Raw genomic sequence first — 17,167 nt, 5'->3', positions numbered from 1 at the left:
GTGTGGGCACGCGTGATTCAATTCCCTGACGGAGAGGAAGGAGTAGCCTGCCCTTGTAAATAAGAATTTGTTCTTAACTGACTAGTTAAATAAAGGTTACATAAAGGTTACACTAAGAGCATGTCTAATTGTAGTCTAACCAATACCCAAACAAAGATTCAGTGAAGACCAGTCCCCATCCTTGTCTCAGAGCAGCATGAAACCGTGCTGAAATAGTTCCATTCCACCCATCCATTACCCCTCCATCCTCCCTCCACCCTCCATCACCCCTCCACCCTCCTACCCTCCTTTCGCCATTTTCCCTCCATTACCCATCCATTACCCCTTCATTATCCCTCCACCTTCCATCAGCCATCCGTTACCCATCCATTACCCCTCCATTATCCCTACATTATCCATCCACCCTCCATTACCCCTTCATTCTCCCAACATTACCCCTCAATTATCCATCCATTACCCCTCAATTCTCCCTCCACCATCCATTACCACTTCATTACCCCTACATTACCCCGTCATTCTCCCTCCACCCTCCATTACCACTACATTACATCTCCATTACCCCTCCATCACCCCTCAATCCTCCCTCAATTACCAATCCATTCTCACTCCACCCTCCATTACCACTCCATTACCCCTCCATTATCCATACATTACCCATCCATTCTCCATCCATCACCCCTCCATTCTCCCTCCACCCTCCATTATCACTCCATTCATTACCCATCTATTCTCCATCCATTACCCCTACATCACCCATCGATTACCACTCCATTACCCATCCATTCTCCCTCCATCATTTCTCCATTATCCCTCCATTACCCCCCCATCCTCCCTTCATTACCTCTCCATTACCCCTCCATCCTCCCTCCATTCCCCCTCATTCTCCCTCCACCCTCCCACCCTCCATCCTCCCTCCATCCTACCACCCTTCAGTATGGTGCCTTCAGCCAGTCTCTCACCAGGAATCAGTGTTGAATCTGTCCTGTATAATTGCACCTCTAGGAAGAAATGCAAATGGAAATGCCCTGCAGCTTCTGCAACTCTCCTCCCCCTCTCCTCCCCCCAGCACGCCTCTCCTCCTCTGTATCCCCCCTCCCCCTCTGTCCCTCTCTCCATGCGCCCTCCCTCTCCTCTGTGTTGATTGAGCCTCCTGAGGAAAGGAAAGCAGCGGTCCCGGCACACATTTCAAGCCCTTTGTCGAATCACAAAGGCTGCTTTGTTCCAAGAGTTCTGCCTGGGAGCAACACCAGGCTGGCTGCAGGCACTGGACAAGAGTGAATATTTTTCAGCACCATTTTCTTATTTAATTCACTGCGCATCGTGTTATGAATTCCTTCTGCTGTGAAGAGATGGGGAGAATGAGAGAGAGAGAGAGGGAGAGAGAGAGAGGGAGAGAGAGAGAGAGAGAGAGAGAGAGAGAGTGAGAGAGAGAGAGGGAGAGAGAGAGAGAGAGAGAGAGAGAGAGAGAGAGGGAGAGAGAGAGAGAGAGAGAGAGAGAGAGAGAGAGAATGAGAGCGAGTGAGAGAGAGAGACATAGAGAGAGAGCGAGAGAGAGAGAGAAATAAATAAATATATTCCCTATATAGTGCACTACTTTTAATCAGAGCCCATAGGGCATAGGATGCCATTTGAGATGTCGCTGATGGTTTCAGTGGAATGAGCTAGTGTTTATCAGTGCTATCAGTGGGTGGAGCTAGTGTTTATCAGTGCTATCAGTGGGTGGAGCTAGTGTTTATCAGTGCTCTCAGTGGGTGGAGCTAGTGTTTATCAATGCTCTCATTGGGTGGAGCTAGTGTTTATCAGTGCTCTCATTGGGTGGAGCTAGTGTTTATCAGTGCTCTCAGTGGGTGGAGCTAGTGTTTATCAGTGCTCTCATTGGGTGGAGCTAGTGTTTATCAGTGCTCTCAGTGGGTGGAGCTAGTGTTTATCAGTGCTCTCAGTGGGTGGAGCTAGTGTTTATCAGTGCTCTCAGTGGGTGGAGCTAGTGTTTATCAGTGCTCTCAGTGGGTGGAGCTAGTGTTTATCAGTGCTCTCAGTGGGTGGAGCTAGTGTTTATCAGTGCTCTCAGTGGGTGGAGCTAGTGTTTATCAGTGTTCTCATTGGGTGGAGGGTTTCTACCCAGCACCACAACACTAGTTTACCTCTCAGTTTGACCCGTGTATGTTAACATACTAACATCCTCTTCCATCCACATGACATTGAACGGGTGTATGAGAACAACCATGTCGCGTGAGCCATGTTATCTTTTCATGACAGACACTACTACGATGACCACGAAGTAGCCTTTTAGCCCTCCCATCCCTCCTCCCTCCCTCCATCGAGACCACGATGACCACGAAGTAGCCATTTAGCCCTCCCATCCCTCCTCCCTCCCTCCATCGAGACCACGACGACCACGAAGTAGCCATTTAGCCCTCCCATCCCTCCTCCCTCCCATCCCTCCTCCCTCCCTCCATCGAGACCACGACGACCACGAAGTAGCCATTTAGCCCTCCCATCCCATCCCTCCTCCCTCCCATCCCTCCTACCTCCCTCCATCGAGACCACGACGACCACGAAGTAGCCATTTAGCCCTCCCATCCCATCCCTCCTCCCTCCCATCCCTCCTACCTCCCTCCATCGAGACCACGATGACCACGAAGTAGCCATTTAGCCCTCCCATCCCTCCTCCCTCCCTCCATCGAGACCACGACGACCACGAAGTAGCCATTTAGCCCTCCCATCCCTCCTCCCTCCCATCCCTCCTCCCTCCCTCCATCGAGACCACGACGACCACGAAGTAGCCATTTAGCCCTCCCATCCCTCCTCCCTCCCATCCCTCCTCCCTCCCTCCATCGAGACCACGACGACCACGAAGTAGCCATTTAGCCCTCCCATCCCATCCCTCCTCCCTCCCATCCCTCCTACCTCCCTCCATCGAGACCACGACGACCACGAAGTAGCCATTTAGCCCTCCCATCCCATCCCTCCTCCCTCCCATCCCTCCTACCTCCCTCCATCGAGACCACGATGACCACGAAGTAGCCATTTAGCCCTCCCATCCCTCCTCCCTCCCATCCCTCCTCCCTCCCTCCATCGAGACCACGACGACCACGAAGTAGCCATTTAGCCCTCCCATCCCATCCCTCCTCCCTCCCATCCCTCCTACCTCCCTCCATCGAGACCACGACGACCACGAAGTAGCCATTTAGCCCTCCCATCCCATCCCTCCTCCCTCCCATCCCTCCTACCTCCCTCCATCGAGACCACGATGACCACGAAGTAGCCATTTAGCCCTCCCATCCCTCCTCCCTCCCATCCCTCCTCCCTCCCTCCATCCATCGAGACCACGACGACCACGAAGTAGCCATTTAGCCCTCCCATCCCTCCTCCCTCCCATCCCTCCTCCCTCCCTCCATCGAGACCACGATGACCACGAAGTAGCCATTTAGCCCTCCCATCCCTCCTCCCTCCCTCCATCGAGACCACGACGACCACGAAGTAGCCATTTAGCCCTCCCATCCCTCCTCCCTCCCATCCCTCCTCCCTCCCTCCATCGAGACCACGACGACCACGAAGTAGCCATTTAGCCCTCCCATCCCATCCCTCCTCCCTCCCATCCCTCCTACCTCCCTCCATCGAGACCACGACGACCACGAAGTAGCCATTTAGCCCTCCCATCCCATCCCTCCTCCCTCCCATCCCTCCTACCTCCCTCCATCGAGACCACGATGACCACGAAGTAGCCATTTAGCCCTCCCATCCCATCCCTCCTCCCTCCCATCCCTCCTACCTCCCTCCATCGAGACCACGACGACCACGAAGTAGCCATTCTGCTGTTGATGTAATGATCTATTACCAGGCAGAGTTCCAGGTTTCCTCCTTTACAGAGTTGTTCTTGTCACCCTGCTTCTGCTGTGGTTCCTGGTCCAATTTGAGTACTCTGCTTTGGTTCCTGGTCCATTTGGAGTACTCTGCTTTGGTTCCTGGTCCATTTGGAGTACTTTGCTTTGGTTCCTGGTCCAATTGGAGTACTCTGCTGTGGTTCCTGGTCCAATTGGAGTACTCTGCTTTGGTTCCTGGTCCATTTGGAGTACTTTGCTGTGGTTCCTGGTCCAATTGGAATACTTTGCTTTGGTTCCTGGTCCAATTGGAGTACTTTGCTGTGGTTCCTGGTCCATTTGGAGTACTCTGCTTTGGTTCCTGGTCCATTTGGAGTACTTTGCTGTGGTTCCTGGTCCAATTGGAATACTTTGCTTTGGTCCCTGGTCCATTTGGAGTACTTTGTGACAACTGTCAAGTGTAAAAAAATAAATACATCAAATGTAATTGATTGCATTTGATGTTTGTGTTCCCACAGACTCCATTGACGACTGTCCCAGTGATTGCCATGGCAACGGTGACTGTGTGGCGGGAACATGTCACTGCTTCTTAGGATTCAGAGGCCCTGACTGTGGACGAGGTGAGTCGCTCTGTCGTTTAATATACTTCTCTCTCTCTCTCTCTCTCTCTCTCTCTCTATATATATATATATATCTCTGGAATGTATTGAACAGACTAGGGTTGCCACGATACAGTAGTGTGTGCTATAGCTTGGAAAGGAAACGTGTGATTCTGGGTGACAACATCAGGCTGTTTGTTGCCAACATTAGGACAGTTTTCACCAGGACATTCATCTCCATGTTTCACTTGCTTGTCACGATACCTCTGAGAATCACTATAGTAACAACAGACTACTTCATGTTGCTATAGTAACAACCCCAGAACAGACTACTTCATGTTACTATAGTAACAACCCCAGAACAGAATACTTCATGTTGCTATAGTAACAACCCCAGAACAGACTACTTCATGTTGTTATAGTAACAACCCCAGAACAGACTACTTCATGTTGCTATAGTAACAACCCCAGAACAGACGACATCATGTTGCTATAGTAACAACCCCAGAACAGACTACTTCATGTTGCTATAGTAACAACCACAGAACAGACTACTTCATGTTGTTATAGTAACAACCCCAGAACAGACTACTTCATGTTGCTATAGTAACAACCCCAGAACAGACGACATCATGTTGCTATAGTAACAACCCCAGAACAGACTACTTCATGTTGCTATAGTAACAACCCCAGAACAGACTACTTCATGTTGCTATAGTAACAACCCCAGAACAGACTACTTCATGTTGTTATAGTAACAACCCCAGAACAGACTACTTCATGTTGCTATAGAAACAACCCCAGAACAGACTACTTCATGTTGCTATAGTAACAACCCCAGAACAGACTACTTCATGTTGTTATAGTAACATCATGTTGGAAATAAATGAAATAATTCAGTAGATACAACACTATTAATATAAATAAATATTTAATAACCATTCATAATGGAATACATGCACTTGGAGTCCATGCCAGAATATCTCTTTGAAAACATAAAAAAAAAAAGTTTGTTATTTTGGCCAAATCCTCAGTCACTAAGCCATCTGTTATGGAAGTGATGATGATCATTGCTAGAAATGGCACCCTATTCCCTATATAGTGCACTATGGGCCCTGGTCGTAAATAGTGCATTATATAAGGGAGTAGGGTGCCGTTTGGGACACAGGTCTGCTCTCCTTACTGATCATTAGCTTAATGGTCTCATTTATCTGAGCAGTCGGATCACAGAGAGTCATAACACATCTAGATACCTGCTCCAATTTGGATGAGTAATGCTGCTTTGTTTTTACTCTGAGTCGCTTATTACTGTAGTTAGTACGTACCATATATTTACTGTAGTTAGTACGTAACATATATTTACTGTAGTTAGTACGTAACATATATTTACTGTAGTTAGTTCGGAACATATATTTACTGTAGTTAGTACGTAACATATATTTACTGTAGTTAGTTCGGAACATATATTTACTGTAGTTAGTACGTAACATATATTTACTGTAGTTAGTACGTAACATATATTTACTGTAGTTAGTACATAACATATATTTACTGTAGTTAGTACATAACATATATTTACTGTAGTTAGTACATTACATATATTTACTGTAGTTTGTACATCACATATATTTACTGTAGTTAGTACATTACATATATTTACTGTAGTTAGTACATAACATATATTTACTGTAGTTAGTTCGGAACATATATTTACTGTAGTTAGTTCGGAACATATATTTACTGTAGTTTGTACATTACATATATTTACTGTAGTTAGTACGTAACATATATTTACTGTAGTTTGTACATTACATATATTTACTGTAGTTAGTACATTACATATATTTACTGTAGTTAGTACATCACATATATTTACTGTAGTTAGTACATTACATATATTTACTGTAGTTAGTACATAACATATATTTACTGTAGTTAGTTCGGAACATATATTTACTGTAGTTAGTTCGGAACATATATTTACTGTAGTTAGTTCGGAACATATATTTACTGTAGTTAGTACATAACATATATTTACTGTAGTTTGTACATGGTTTTGGAGATGGCATCACTCCCCTGTTAGCGTTGACACAACGTTAGTTAGGAAGCCAAACTATTCATCATTTTCTTTGCAAGAGCCTCCAGCACACACATTATTCTTTGAAGCTATGGTTGGTGGAGTCCATTCAAACTGTGGTGCTATCTGACTGTCTATCTGTCTGTCTATCTGTCTATCTGCCTGTCTATCTGTCTGTCTATCTGACTGTCTATCTGACTGTCTATCTGACTGTATATCTGTCTATCTGTCTGTGTATCTGACTGTCTATCTGTCTGTCTATCTGTCTGTCTATCTGCCTGTCTATCTGTCTGTCTATATGTCTGTCTATCTGACTGTCTATCTGTATATATGTCTGTCTATCTGACTGTCTATCTGTCTGTCTATCTGTCTGTCTATCTGTCTGTCTATCTGACTGTCTATATGTCTGTCTATCTGTCTGTCTATCTGCCTGTCTATCTGTCTATCTGTCTGTCTGTCTATCTGACTGTCTGTCTATCTGTCTGTCTATCTGACTGTCTATCTGTCTGTCTATCTGACTGTCTATCTGTATATATGTCTGTCTATCTGCCTGTCTATCTGTCTGTCTATCTGACTGTCTATCTGTCTGTCTATCTGACTGTCTATCTGACTGTATATCTATCTGTCTGTCTGTCTATCTGTCTGTCTATCTGACTGTCTATATGTATGTCTATCTGACTGTCTATCTGACTGTCTATCTGTCTGTCTATCTGACTGTCTATCTGACTGTCTATATGTCTGTCTGTATATCTGTATGTCTATCTATCTGTCTGTCTATCTGACTGTCTATCTGACTGTATATCTATCTGACTGTCTATCTGTCTGTCTATCTGTCTGTCTATCTGTCTGTCTATCTGACTGTCTATCTGTCTGTCTATCTGCCTGTCTATCTGTCTGTCTATCTGTCTGTCTATCTGACTGTCTATCTGACTGTATATCTGTCTATCTGTCTGTGTATCTGACTGTCTATCTGTCTGTCTATCTGTCTGTCTATCTGCCTGTCTATCTGTCTGTCTATATGTCTGTCTATCTGACTGTCTATCTGTATATCTGTCTGTCTATCTGACTGTCTATCTGTCTGTCTATCTGTCTGTCTATCTGTCTGTCTATCTGACTGTCTATATGTCTGTCTATCTGCCTGTCTATCTGTCTATCTGTCTGTCTGTCTATCTGACTGTCTATCTGTCTGTCTATCTATCTGCCTGTCTATCTGTCTGTCTATCTGACTGTCTATCTGACTGTCTATCTGACTGTATATCTATCTGTCTGTCTGTCTATCTATCTGTCTATCTGACTGTCTATATGTCTGTCTATCTGACTGTCTATCTGACTGTCTATCTGTCTGTCTATCTGACTGTCTATCTGTCTGTCTATCTGTCTGTCTATCTGCCTGTCTATCTGTCTATCTGTCTGTCTGTCTATCTGACTGTCTGTCTATCTGTCTGTCTATCTGACTGTCTATCTGTCTGTCTATCTATCTGCCTGTCTATCTGTCTGTCTATCTGTCTGTCTATCTGACTGTCTATCTGACTGTATATCTATCTGTCTGTCTGTCTATCTGTCTGTCTATCTGACTGTCTATCTGACTGTCTATATGTCTGTCTATCTGACTGTCTATCTGACTGTCTATATGTCTGTCTGTATATCTGTATGTCTATCTATCTGTCTGTCTGTCTATCTGTCTGTCTATCTGACTGTCTATCTGACTGTATATCTATCTGACTGTCTATCTGACTGTCTATCTGTCTGTCTATCTGACTGTCTATCTGACTGTCTATCTGTCTGTCTGTATATCTGTCTGTATATCTGTCTATCTGTCTGTCTATCTGACTGTCTATCTGTCTGTCTATCTGACTGTCTACCTGCCTGTCTATCTGTCTATCTGTCTATCTGTCTGTCTATCTGACTGTCTGTCTATCTGTCTGTCTATCTGACTGTCTATATGTCTGTCTATCTGACTGTCTATCTGCCTGTCTATCTGTCTATCTGTCTATATGTCTGTCTATCTGACTGTCTATCTGTCTGTCTATCTGACTGTCTATCTGTCTATCTGTCTGTCTATCTGACTGTCTATCTGTCTGTCTATATGTCTGTCTATCTGCCTGTCTATCTGTCTGTCTATCTGACTGTTTATCTGACTGTCTATCTGACTGTATATATATCTGTCTGTCTGTCTATCTGTCTGTCTATCTGACTGTCTATATGTCTGTCTATCTGACTGTCTATCTGACTGTCTATCTGTCTGTCTATCTGACTGTCTATCTGACTGTCTATATGTCTGTCTGTATATCTGTATGTCTATCTATCTGTCTGTCTGTCTATCTGTCTGTCTGTCTATCTGACTGTCTATCTGACTGTATATCTATCTGTCTGTATGTCTGTCTATCTGTCTGTCTATCTGACTGTCTATCTGACTGTCTATCTGTCTGTCTATCTGTCTGTCTATCTGACTGTCTATCTGACTGTCTATCTGACTGTGTATCTGTCTGTGTGCCCATCTGTCCCTCTTCAAAGCGTCCTGTCCGGTGCTGTGCAGTGGGAACGGACAGTACCTCAAAGGGAGATGCATGTGTCACAGTGGCTGGAAGGGCGGGGAGTGTGATGTTCCGACCAACCAGTGCATAGACGTCACCTGCTCTGGCCATGGGACCTGCATCGTGGGGACATGCATCTGTAACCCTGCATACAAGGGAGATAAATGTGAAGAAGGTGATTGAATGAATGGATTAATGAATGAATGAACGGATGAATGAATGAATGGCTTAATTAATGGATTAATGAATTAATGAATGCCTTAATTAATGGATTAATGAATGAATGGATTAATTAATGGATTAATGAATGAATGAACAGATGAATGGGTTAATTAATGGATTAATGAATGAATTAATGGATTAATTAATGGATTAATGAATGAATGAATGGATTAATTAATGGATTAATGAATGAATGAACCGATTAATTAATTCATTGATGGATGAAGAGGTTAAAGTTATCCCTGTAGACGGTAAAGATTAACATGTCACTGTATATCCCTGACTACATTGCTTTGCTAGTTATAGTCCAATGTTAGCTAGCAAACATTGCACCTGGTTGGTCAGTTGCAGACTCTCTCGTCTGAGTGTGCCAAAGCTCAGAATAACTGACAAATTTACAAATGCTCAACACCTGTTGAATGTGGCCGGTGTCAGTAAACGTTGCCAAAAAAGCCTAATTAAATTGTTGCCAGCAGCTCAGTTACAGTCACCAGCTCAGCTGGGGAGAGTAAAATGTTCAGATTGAGGTGTTCTCTCATTTGTGTCAAGAAGTAGCTAGCAAGCTAGCAAACGTTAGCCAGTTAGCCAGTTAGCTTGGGTGCTTGACTGCTGTTATTAGGACACAAAAGCTCTGATCAACCCTTAAAGAGACAACCCTCTGAGTTTGTGGGCGGGGCTAAAGCTTAAGAGGTTGTGAACGATGCTGAATAGGGGGTGTAGACAAAGAAGAGCCCTCCAGTAGGTGTACCGAAACATTCAAGGGCCATTTTCTCAAAAGTGAGGTTACAGGTTTATCAACTCTCAAAGCAGAATTACTTTCCCATTGTTCCTCAACTGTACTGTGTGATATACCATTTTGTAGCTCTGAGTCTCTGCATTTATATATTATTTTATGTAAAAACAATTGTTATGTCTAATTGTATGTTTCTTTTGATGGCGTAGAAAAAAATAAAAGGCCCTTCTTGCCTTGTCTCTCAGATTGTTCACAGCTTTGTGGAAGTTATCTGTGGTGTTGATGTTTAGGCCGAGGTACGTATAGTTTTTTGTGTGCTCTAGGAAAACTAGACTTTTTTTGGAACACCATTATTTTAGTCTTACTGAGATTTACTGTCAGGCCCCAGGTCTGACAGAATCTGTGCAGAAGATCTAGGTGATGCTGTAGGCCCTCCTTGGTCGGGGACAGAAGCACCAGATCATCAGCAGTAGACATTTTGACTTCAGATTCTAGTAGGGTGAGGTTTAAGCTGTTGAAAGAAATCTGTTGTGTTTTTTTTGTTGCCAATTTGAACTGCGATTTTATCTCTCTCTGTCTCTCTTGCTCTCTCTCTGTCCTCCTCTATTCCCTATTCATTATGTACAGAGGGTCCAGAGCTTTCTATCATCCACACAAAACAATCCCCTTTGTCATCTGAAAATCCAAAGAGGGAAAGAGTGACTTTAATCCATTAATAGCTGCTGCTATCTGAGGATGACGAGGAGGGATCGCTGTAATCCATTAATAGCTGCTGCTATCTGAGGATGACGAAGAGGGATCGCTGTAATCCATTAACAGCTGCTGCTATCTGAGGATGACGAAGAGGGATCGCTGTAATCCATTAACAGCTGCTGCTATCTGAGGATGACGAAGAGGGATCGCTGTAATCCATTAATAGCTGCTGCTATCTGAGGATGACGAAGAGGGATCGCTGTAATCCATTAATAGCTGCTGCTATCTGAGGATGACGAGGAGGGATCGCTGTAATCCATTAACAGCTGCTGCTATCTGAGGATGACGAAGAGGGAAGGAGCAAGGGAAGAGAAAAGAGGAGAGGAGAGAAAACAAAGGATGAGATCGAAGTAGCCATTGTGTTTGTCAGTCTGTTGAAGCCTCTCATTTCCAGATGAGTAATGGCCCCTGTGAGTTTGATAGATGGTGCTTCCTGACATCCCATAGCCCCTGCACACCCTCTATTCTATCAGGGTTTGGGAACCATTAGCTGTATGGCGCAGCAGAGACCCACAAGCACCTCTACCCTTCTTCTCCTACGACCTTCATCCAGTATGATTAATTACCAGGAGAGACAGTGATGTCAGTTGGACCCAGCCTCTGATCTCTCTCTGCCTCTCTGAGCCTGGCGCCCCCAAACCATCTGCCTACCGAGAGAGAGAGAGAGAGACCTGGGTTGAGACCCAAATGACACCCTATTCTCTATATAATGAGCTACCGTACTATATAGTACAGAAGCCTGCATAGGGCTCTGGTCAAAAGTAGGCCACTACATAGGGAATAGGGTGTCATTTGGGACGCATATCTGGAGAGTCCTGGGATCTTTTCTGTCTCATTCTAACGGATCTTTAGAACCTTTTATGTAATGATAAAGGGGGATGACGTAACGTTGTCTTGGTGCCCCCACTAGCCAGATGCTACTCCAGCTCCTAAGTCCAGACCCCATTTTTCTCCCTAATTTCGATCTTGTCTCACCTCTGCAACTCCCCAACGGGCTCGGGAGACGAAGGTCGAGTCATGCGTCCTCTGAAACATGACCCGCCAAACCGCTCTTCTTTAACACCTGCCCGCTTAACCTGGAAGCCAGCCGCACCAATGTGTCGGAGGAAACACCGTTCAACTGACGACCGAGGTCAGCCTGCAGGCGCCCGGCCCGCCACAAGGAGTCGCTAGAGCACGATGAGCCAAGTGAAGCCGAACCCCCAGAGGACGCTGGGCCAATTGTGTGACGTCCTATAGGACTCCCGATCACGGCCAGTTGTGATACAGCCTGGGATCAAACCAGGGGCTGTAGTGACACCATCTAGCTTAGTATGGAGACACCTTGTCAAAAGTTTGGACACACCTACTCATTCAAGGCGTTTCTTTTTCTTTTTTTTTCTTTTTTTTACAATTTTCTATATTGTAGAATAATAGTGAAGACATCAAAACTATGAAATAACATGTTAAAACAATTGTATTAAATTGTTAAACAAATCCAAATCTATTTTAGATTCTTCAAAGTAACCACCCTTTATGCCTTTATGACAGCTCTGCACAGTTTTAGCATTCTCTCAACCAGCTTCACCTGGAATGCTTTTCCAACAGTCTTGAAGGAGTTCCCACATACGTTGAGCACTTGTTGGCTGTTTTTCTTTCACTCTGCGGTCTAACTCACCCCAAACCATCTCAATTGGGTTGAGGTCAGATTATTGTGGAGGCCAGGTCATCTGATGCAGCACTCCATCACTCTCCTTCTTGGTCAAATAGCCCTTACACAGCCTGGAGGTGTGTTGGGTCATTGTTCTGTTGAAAACCAAATGATAGTCCCACTAAGCCCAAACCAGATGGGATGGCGTATCGCTGCAGAATGCTGTGGTAGTCATGCTGGTTAAGTGTGCCTTCAATTCTAAATAAATCACTGACTCTGTCACCAGCAAAGCACCATCACACCTCCTCCTCCATGCTTCACGATGGGAACCACATATGCTGAGATCATCTGTTCACCTACTCTGCATCTCACAAAGACACGGCGGTTGGAACCCAACATCTCAAATTTGGACTCTTCAGACCAAAGGACAGATTTCCACCAGTCTAATGTTCATTGCTCATGTTTCTTGGCCTAAACACGTCTCTTCTTCTTATTGGTGTCCTTTAGTAGTGGTTTCTTTTCAGCAATTCGACCATGAAGGCCTGATTCACGCAGTGTCCTCTGAACAGTTGATGTGGAGATGTGTCTGTTACTTGAACTCTGTGAAGCATTTATTTGGGCTGCAATTTCTGAGGTTGGGAACTCTAATGAACTTATCCTCCACAGCAGAGGTAACTCTGGGTCTTCCTTTCCTGTGGTTGTCCTCATGAGAGACAGGTAACTCTAATGAACTTATCCTCCGCAGCAGAGGTAACTCTGGGTCTTCCTTTCCTGTGGTTGTCCTCGTGAGAGACAGTTTCATCGTAGCTCTTTATGGTTTTTGCGACTGCACTTGAAGAAACATAAAAAAAGGTCTTGATTGACTGACCTTGATGGTTAAAGTAATGATGGAACGGTTTTCATGTGGTGAAGGAGAGTCGGACCAAACTGCAGCGTGTAGATTGCGATCCATGTTTTAATAAACAAACGTAACACGAATCTAAATACAAATACTACAAAAAACAATAAACGTAATGAAAACCTAAAACAGCCTAAACATGTGTCAACTACCATCTAACAAGGACATCAAGACACTCAGGACAATCACCCACAATACAACCAAAGAATATGGCTGCCTAAATATGGTTCCCAATCAGAGACAACGATAACCACCTGCCTCTGATTGAGAACCACTCCAGACAGCCATAGACTTTCCTAGAACACCCTACTAAGCTACAATCCCACTAACATACACACCAAAACCCCCAGACAAAACACACCACAATAGAAAAACTCCATGCCACACCCTGGCCTGACCCAATACATGAAGAAAAACACAAAATACTTAGACCAGGGCGTGACATCTACAATGTAGAAAATAGTAAAAATAAAGAAAAACTCAGAGTAGGTATGTTTAAGGTTTTGACTGGTACTGTATATATAGATAGACAGACTGTCATTTACCTTTTCTTATTACAGGCTTATTATATAATTTATGAAATGTTTTTCCTCATCAATCTACACACAATATCCCATAATAATAAAGTGAAAACAGGTTTTATATATTTTTTTAATTGTAGAAACCCCTTGACTTTTGGGTTTGACGCTACAAGCTTGGCACCTGTATTTGGGGAGTTTCTCCCATTCTTCTCTGCAGATCCTCTCAAGCTCTGTCAGGTTAGATGGGAAGCGTTGCTACATGGCTATCTTCAGGTCTCTCCAGAGATATTTGATCGGGTTCAAGTCCGGGCTCTGGCTGGGTCACTCAAGGACATTCAGAGACTTGTCCCAAAGAACTCCTGCGTTGCCTTGGCTGTGTGCTTAGGGTCATTGTCCTGTTAGAAGGTGAACCTTCACCCAGTCTGAGGTCCTGTGCGCTCTGGAGCAGGTTTTTATCAATGATCTCTCTGTACTTTGCTCCGTTCATTGTTTCCTCGATTCTGCCTAGTCTCCCAGTCCCTACCACTGAAAAACATCCCCACAGCTTGATGCTGCCACCAGACACTTGGCATTCAGGCCAAAGAGTTCAACCTTGGTTTTATCAGACCAGAGAATCTTGTTTCTAATGGTCTGAGAGTCTTTAGGTGCCTTTTGGCAAACTCCAAGTGGGCAGTCATGTACATTTTACTGAAGATTGGCTTCCTTCTGACCACTACCAAAAATACCTGATTGGTGGAGAGCTGCAGAGATGGTTGTCCTTCTGGAAGGTTCTTCCATTTAAGAATGATGGAGGCCACTGTGTTCTTGGGGACCTTCAATGCTGCAGAATGATGGAGGCCACTGTGTTCTTGGGGACCTTCAATGGAGAATGATGGAGGCCACTGTCAAATGCTGTGATGGAAACCTTCAATGCTTGATGGAGGCCACTGTGTTCTTGGGGACCTTCAATGCTGTATAAATGTTTCGGTACCCTTCCCCAGATCTGTGCCTCGACACAATCCTGTCTCTGTGCTCTACGGACAATTCTTTGACCTCATGACTTGGTTGTTGCTCTGACATGCACCTGTCAACTGTGGGACCTTTATATAGACAGGTGTGTGCCTTTCAAATGTCAAATCAACTGAATTTACCACAGGTGGACTCCAATCAACTTGTAGAAACATCTCAAGGATGATCAATGGAAACAGCATGCACCTGAACTCAATTTCAAGTCTCAAAGCAAATGGTCTGAATGCTTATTTAAATAAGGTATTTCTGTTTTTTTTTTTAATACATTTACAAACATCTTGAAAACCTATTTTCGCTTCGTCGTTATGGAGTATTGTGATGTCATTATGGAGTATTGTGATGTCATTATGGGGTATTGTGATGTCATTATGGAGTATTGTGATGTCATTATGGGGTATTGTGATGTCATTATGGAGTATTGTGATGTCATTATGGGGTACTGTGATGTCATTATGGGGTATTGTGATGTCATTATGGGGTATTGTGATGTCATTATGGAGTATTGTGATGTCATTATGGGGTATTGTGATGTCATTATGGAGTATTGTGATGTCATTATGGGGTATTGTGATGTCATTATGGGGTATTGTGATGTCATTATGGGGTATTGTGATGTCATTATGGGGTATTGTGATGTCATTATGGGGTATTGTGATGTCATTATGGGGTATTGTGATGTCATTATGGGGTATGGTGATGTCATTATGGGGTATTGTGATGTCATTATGGGGTATTGTGATGTCATTATGGGGTATTGTGATGTCATTATGGGGTATTGTGATGTCATTATGGGGTATTGTGATGTCATTATGGGGTATTGTGATGTCATTATGGGGTATTGTGATGTCATTATGGGGTATTGTGTGTAGATTGATGAGGATTTTTATTTATTTAATCCATTTTAAATAAGGCTTGAATGTAACACAATGTGGAAAAAAAGTCCGAAGTCAATGTATATATAATCAGGACTAGAGGTCGAACGATTATGATTTTTCAACTCCGATACCGATTATTGGAGGACCAAAAAAAAAGATTCATTCATCGGACGATTTTGTAAAATGTACTTATTTATTTGTAATAACGACAATTACAACAATACTGAATTAACACTTTTATTTTAACTTAATATAATACATCAATAAAATCAATTTAGCCTCAAATAAATAATGAAACGTGTTCAATTTGGTTTAAATAATGCAAAAGCAAAGTGTTGGAGAAGAAAGTAAAAGTGCAATATGTGCTATGTAAGAAAGCTAACGTTTCAGTTCCTTGCTCAGAACATGAGAACATATGAAAGCTGGTGGTTCCTTTTAACATGAGTCTTCAATATTCCCAGGTAAGAAGTTTTAGGTTGTAGTTATTATAGGACTATTTCCTTCTATACCATTTGTTTTTCATATAACTTTGACAATTGGAAGTTCTTATAGGCACTTTAGTATTGCCAGTGTAACAGTATAGCTTCCGTCCCTCTCCTCGCCCCTACCTGGGCTCGAACCAGGAACACATCGACAACAGCCACCCTCGAAGCAGCATTACCCATCGCTCCACAAAAGCCGCGGCCCTTGCAGAGCAAGGGGAACAACTACTTCAAGGTCTCAGAGCGAGTGACGTCACCGATTGAAATGCTATTAGCGTGCACCCCGCTAACTAGCTAGCCATTTCACATCGGTTACACCAGCCTCATCTCGGGAGTTGATGGGCTTTGAAGGCATAAACAGCGCTGTGCTTGCTAAGAGCTGCTGGCAAACGCACGAAAGTGCCGTTTGAATGAATGCTTACGAGCCTGCTGGTGCCTACCAGCGCTCAGTCAGACTGCTCTATCAAATCATAGACTTAATTATAACATAATAACACACAGAAATACGAGCCTTCGGTCATTAATATAGTCAAATCCGGAAACTATCATTTCGAAAACAAGACGTTTATTCTTTCAGTGAAATACGGAACAGTTCCATATTTTATCTAACGGGTGACATCCCTCCCTCCCCTCCTCTCCTCCGTCCCTCCCTCCCTCCCTCCTCTCCTCTCCTCTCCTCTCCTCTCCTCTCCTCTCCTCTCCTCTCCTCTCCTCTCCTCTCCTCTCTCTAGGTAACACATCCCTAAGTTTAAATATTGCTGTTACATTGTACAACCTTCAATGTTATGTCATAATTATGTACAATTTTGGCACGTTAATTACGGCCTTTGTTAGGAATAAATGGACTTCACCCAGTTCACAACAAGCCAGGCGGCCCAAACTGCTGCATATACCCTGACTCTGCTGCACAGAACCAAGAGACGTGACACAATTTCCCTAATTAAAATAAATTCATGTTTAGCAGGCAATATTAACTAAATATGCAGGTTTAAAAATATATACTTGTGTATTGAT

The 17,167-nt window shown here is 43.8% G+C and overlaps 1 protein-coding gene across 1 annotated transcript in view; it reads left to right on the top strand.

Moving 5' to 3' along the window:
- Positions 1–17,167, top strand: part of tenm4 (teneurin transmembrane protein 4) — a 377,083-nt gene that overhangs the window by 33,465 nt on the left and 326,451 nt on the right. The window contains exons 3-4 of the mRNA XM_065024153.1: positions 4,340–4,441; positions 9,012–9,206. Of these exons, the coding sequence (XP_064880225.1) occupies positions 4,340–4,441; positions 9,012–9,206 (297 nt within the window). The remainder of the gene's footprint in view (positions 1–4,339; positions 4,442–9,011; positions 9,207–17,167) is intronic.

The sequence above is a fragment of the Oncorhynchus nerka genome, linkage group LG11, assembly GCF_034236695.1.
Source record: "Oncorhynchus nerka isolate Pitt River linkage group LG11, Oner_Uvic_2.0, whole genome shotgun sequence".
NCBI lineage: Eukaryota > Metazoa > Chordata > Actinopteri > Salmoniformes > Salmonidae > Oncorhynchus > Oncorhynchus nerka.
This window is presented reverse-complemented; position numbering and strand designations above follow the sequence as displayed.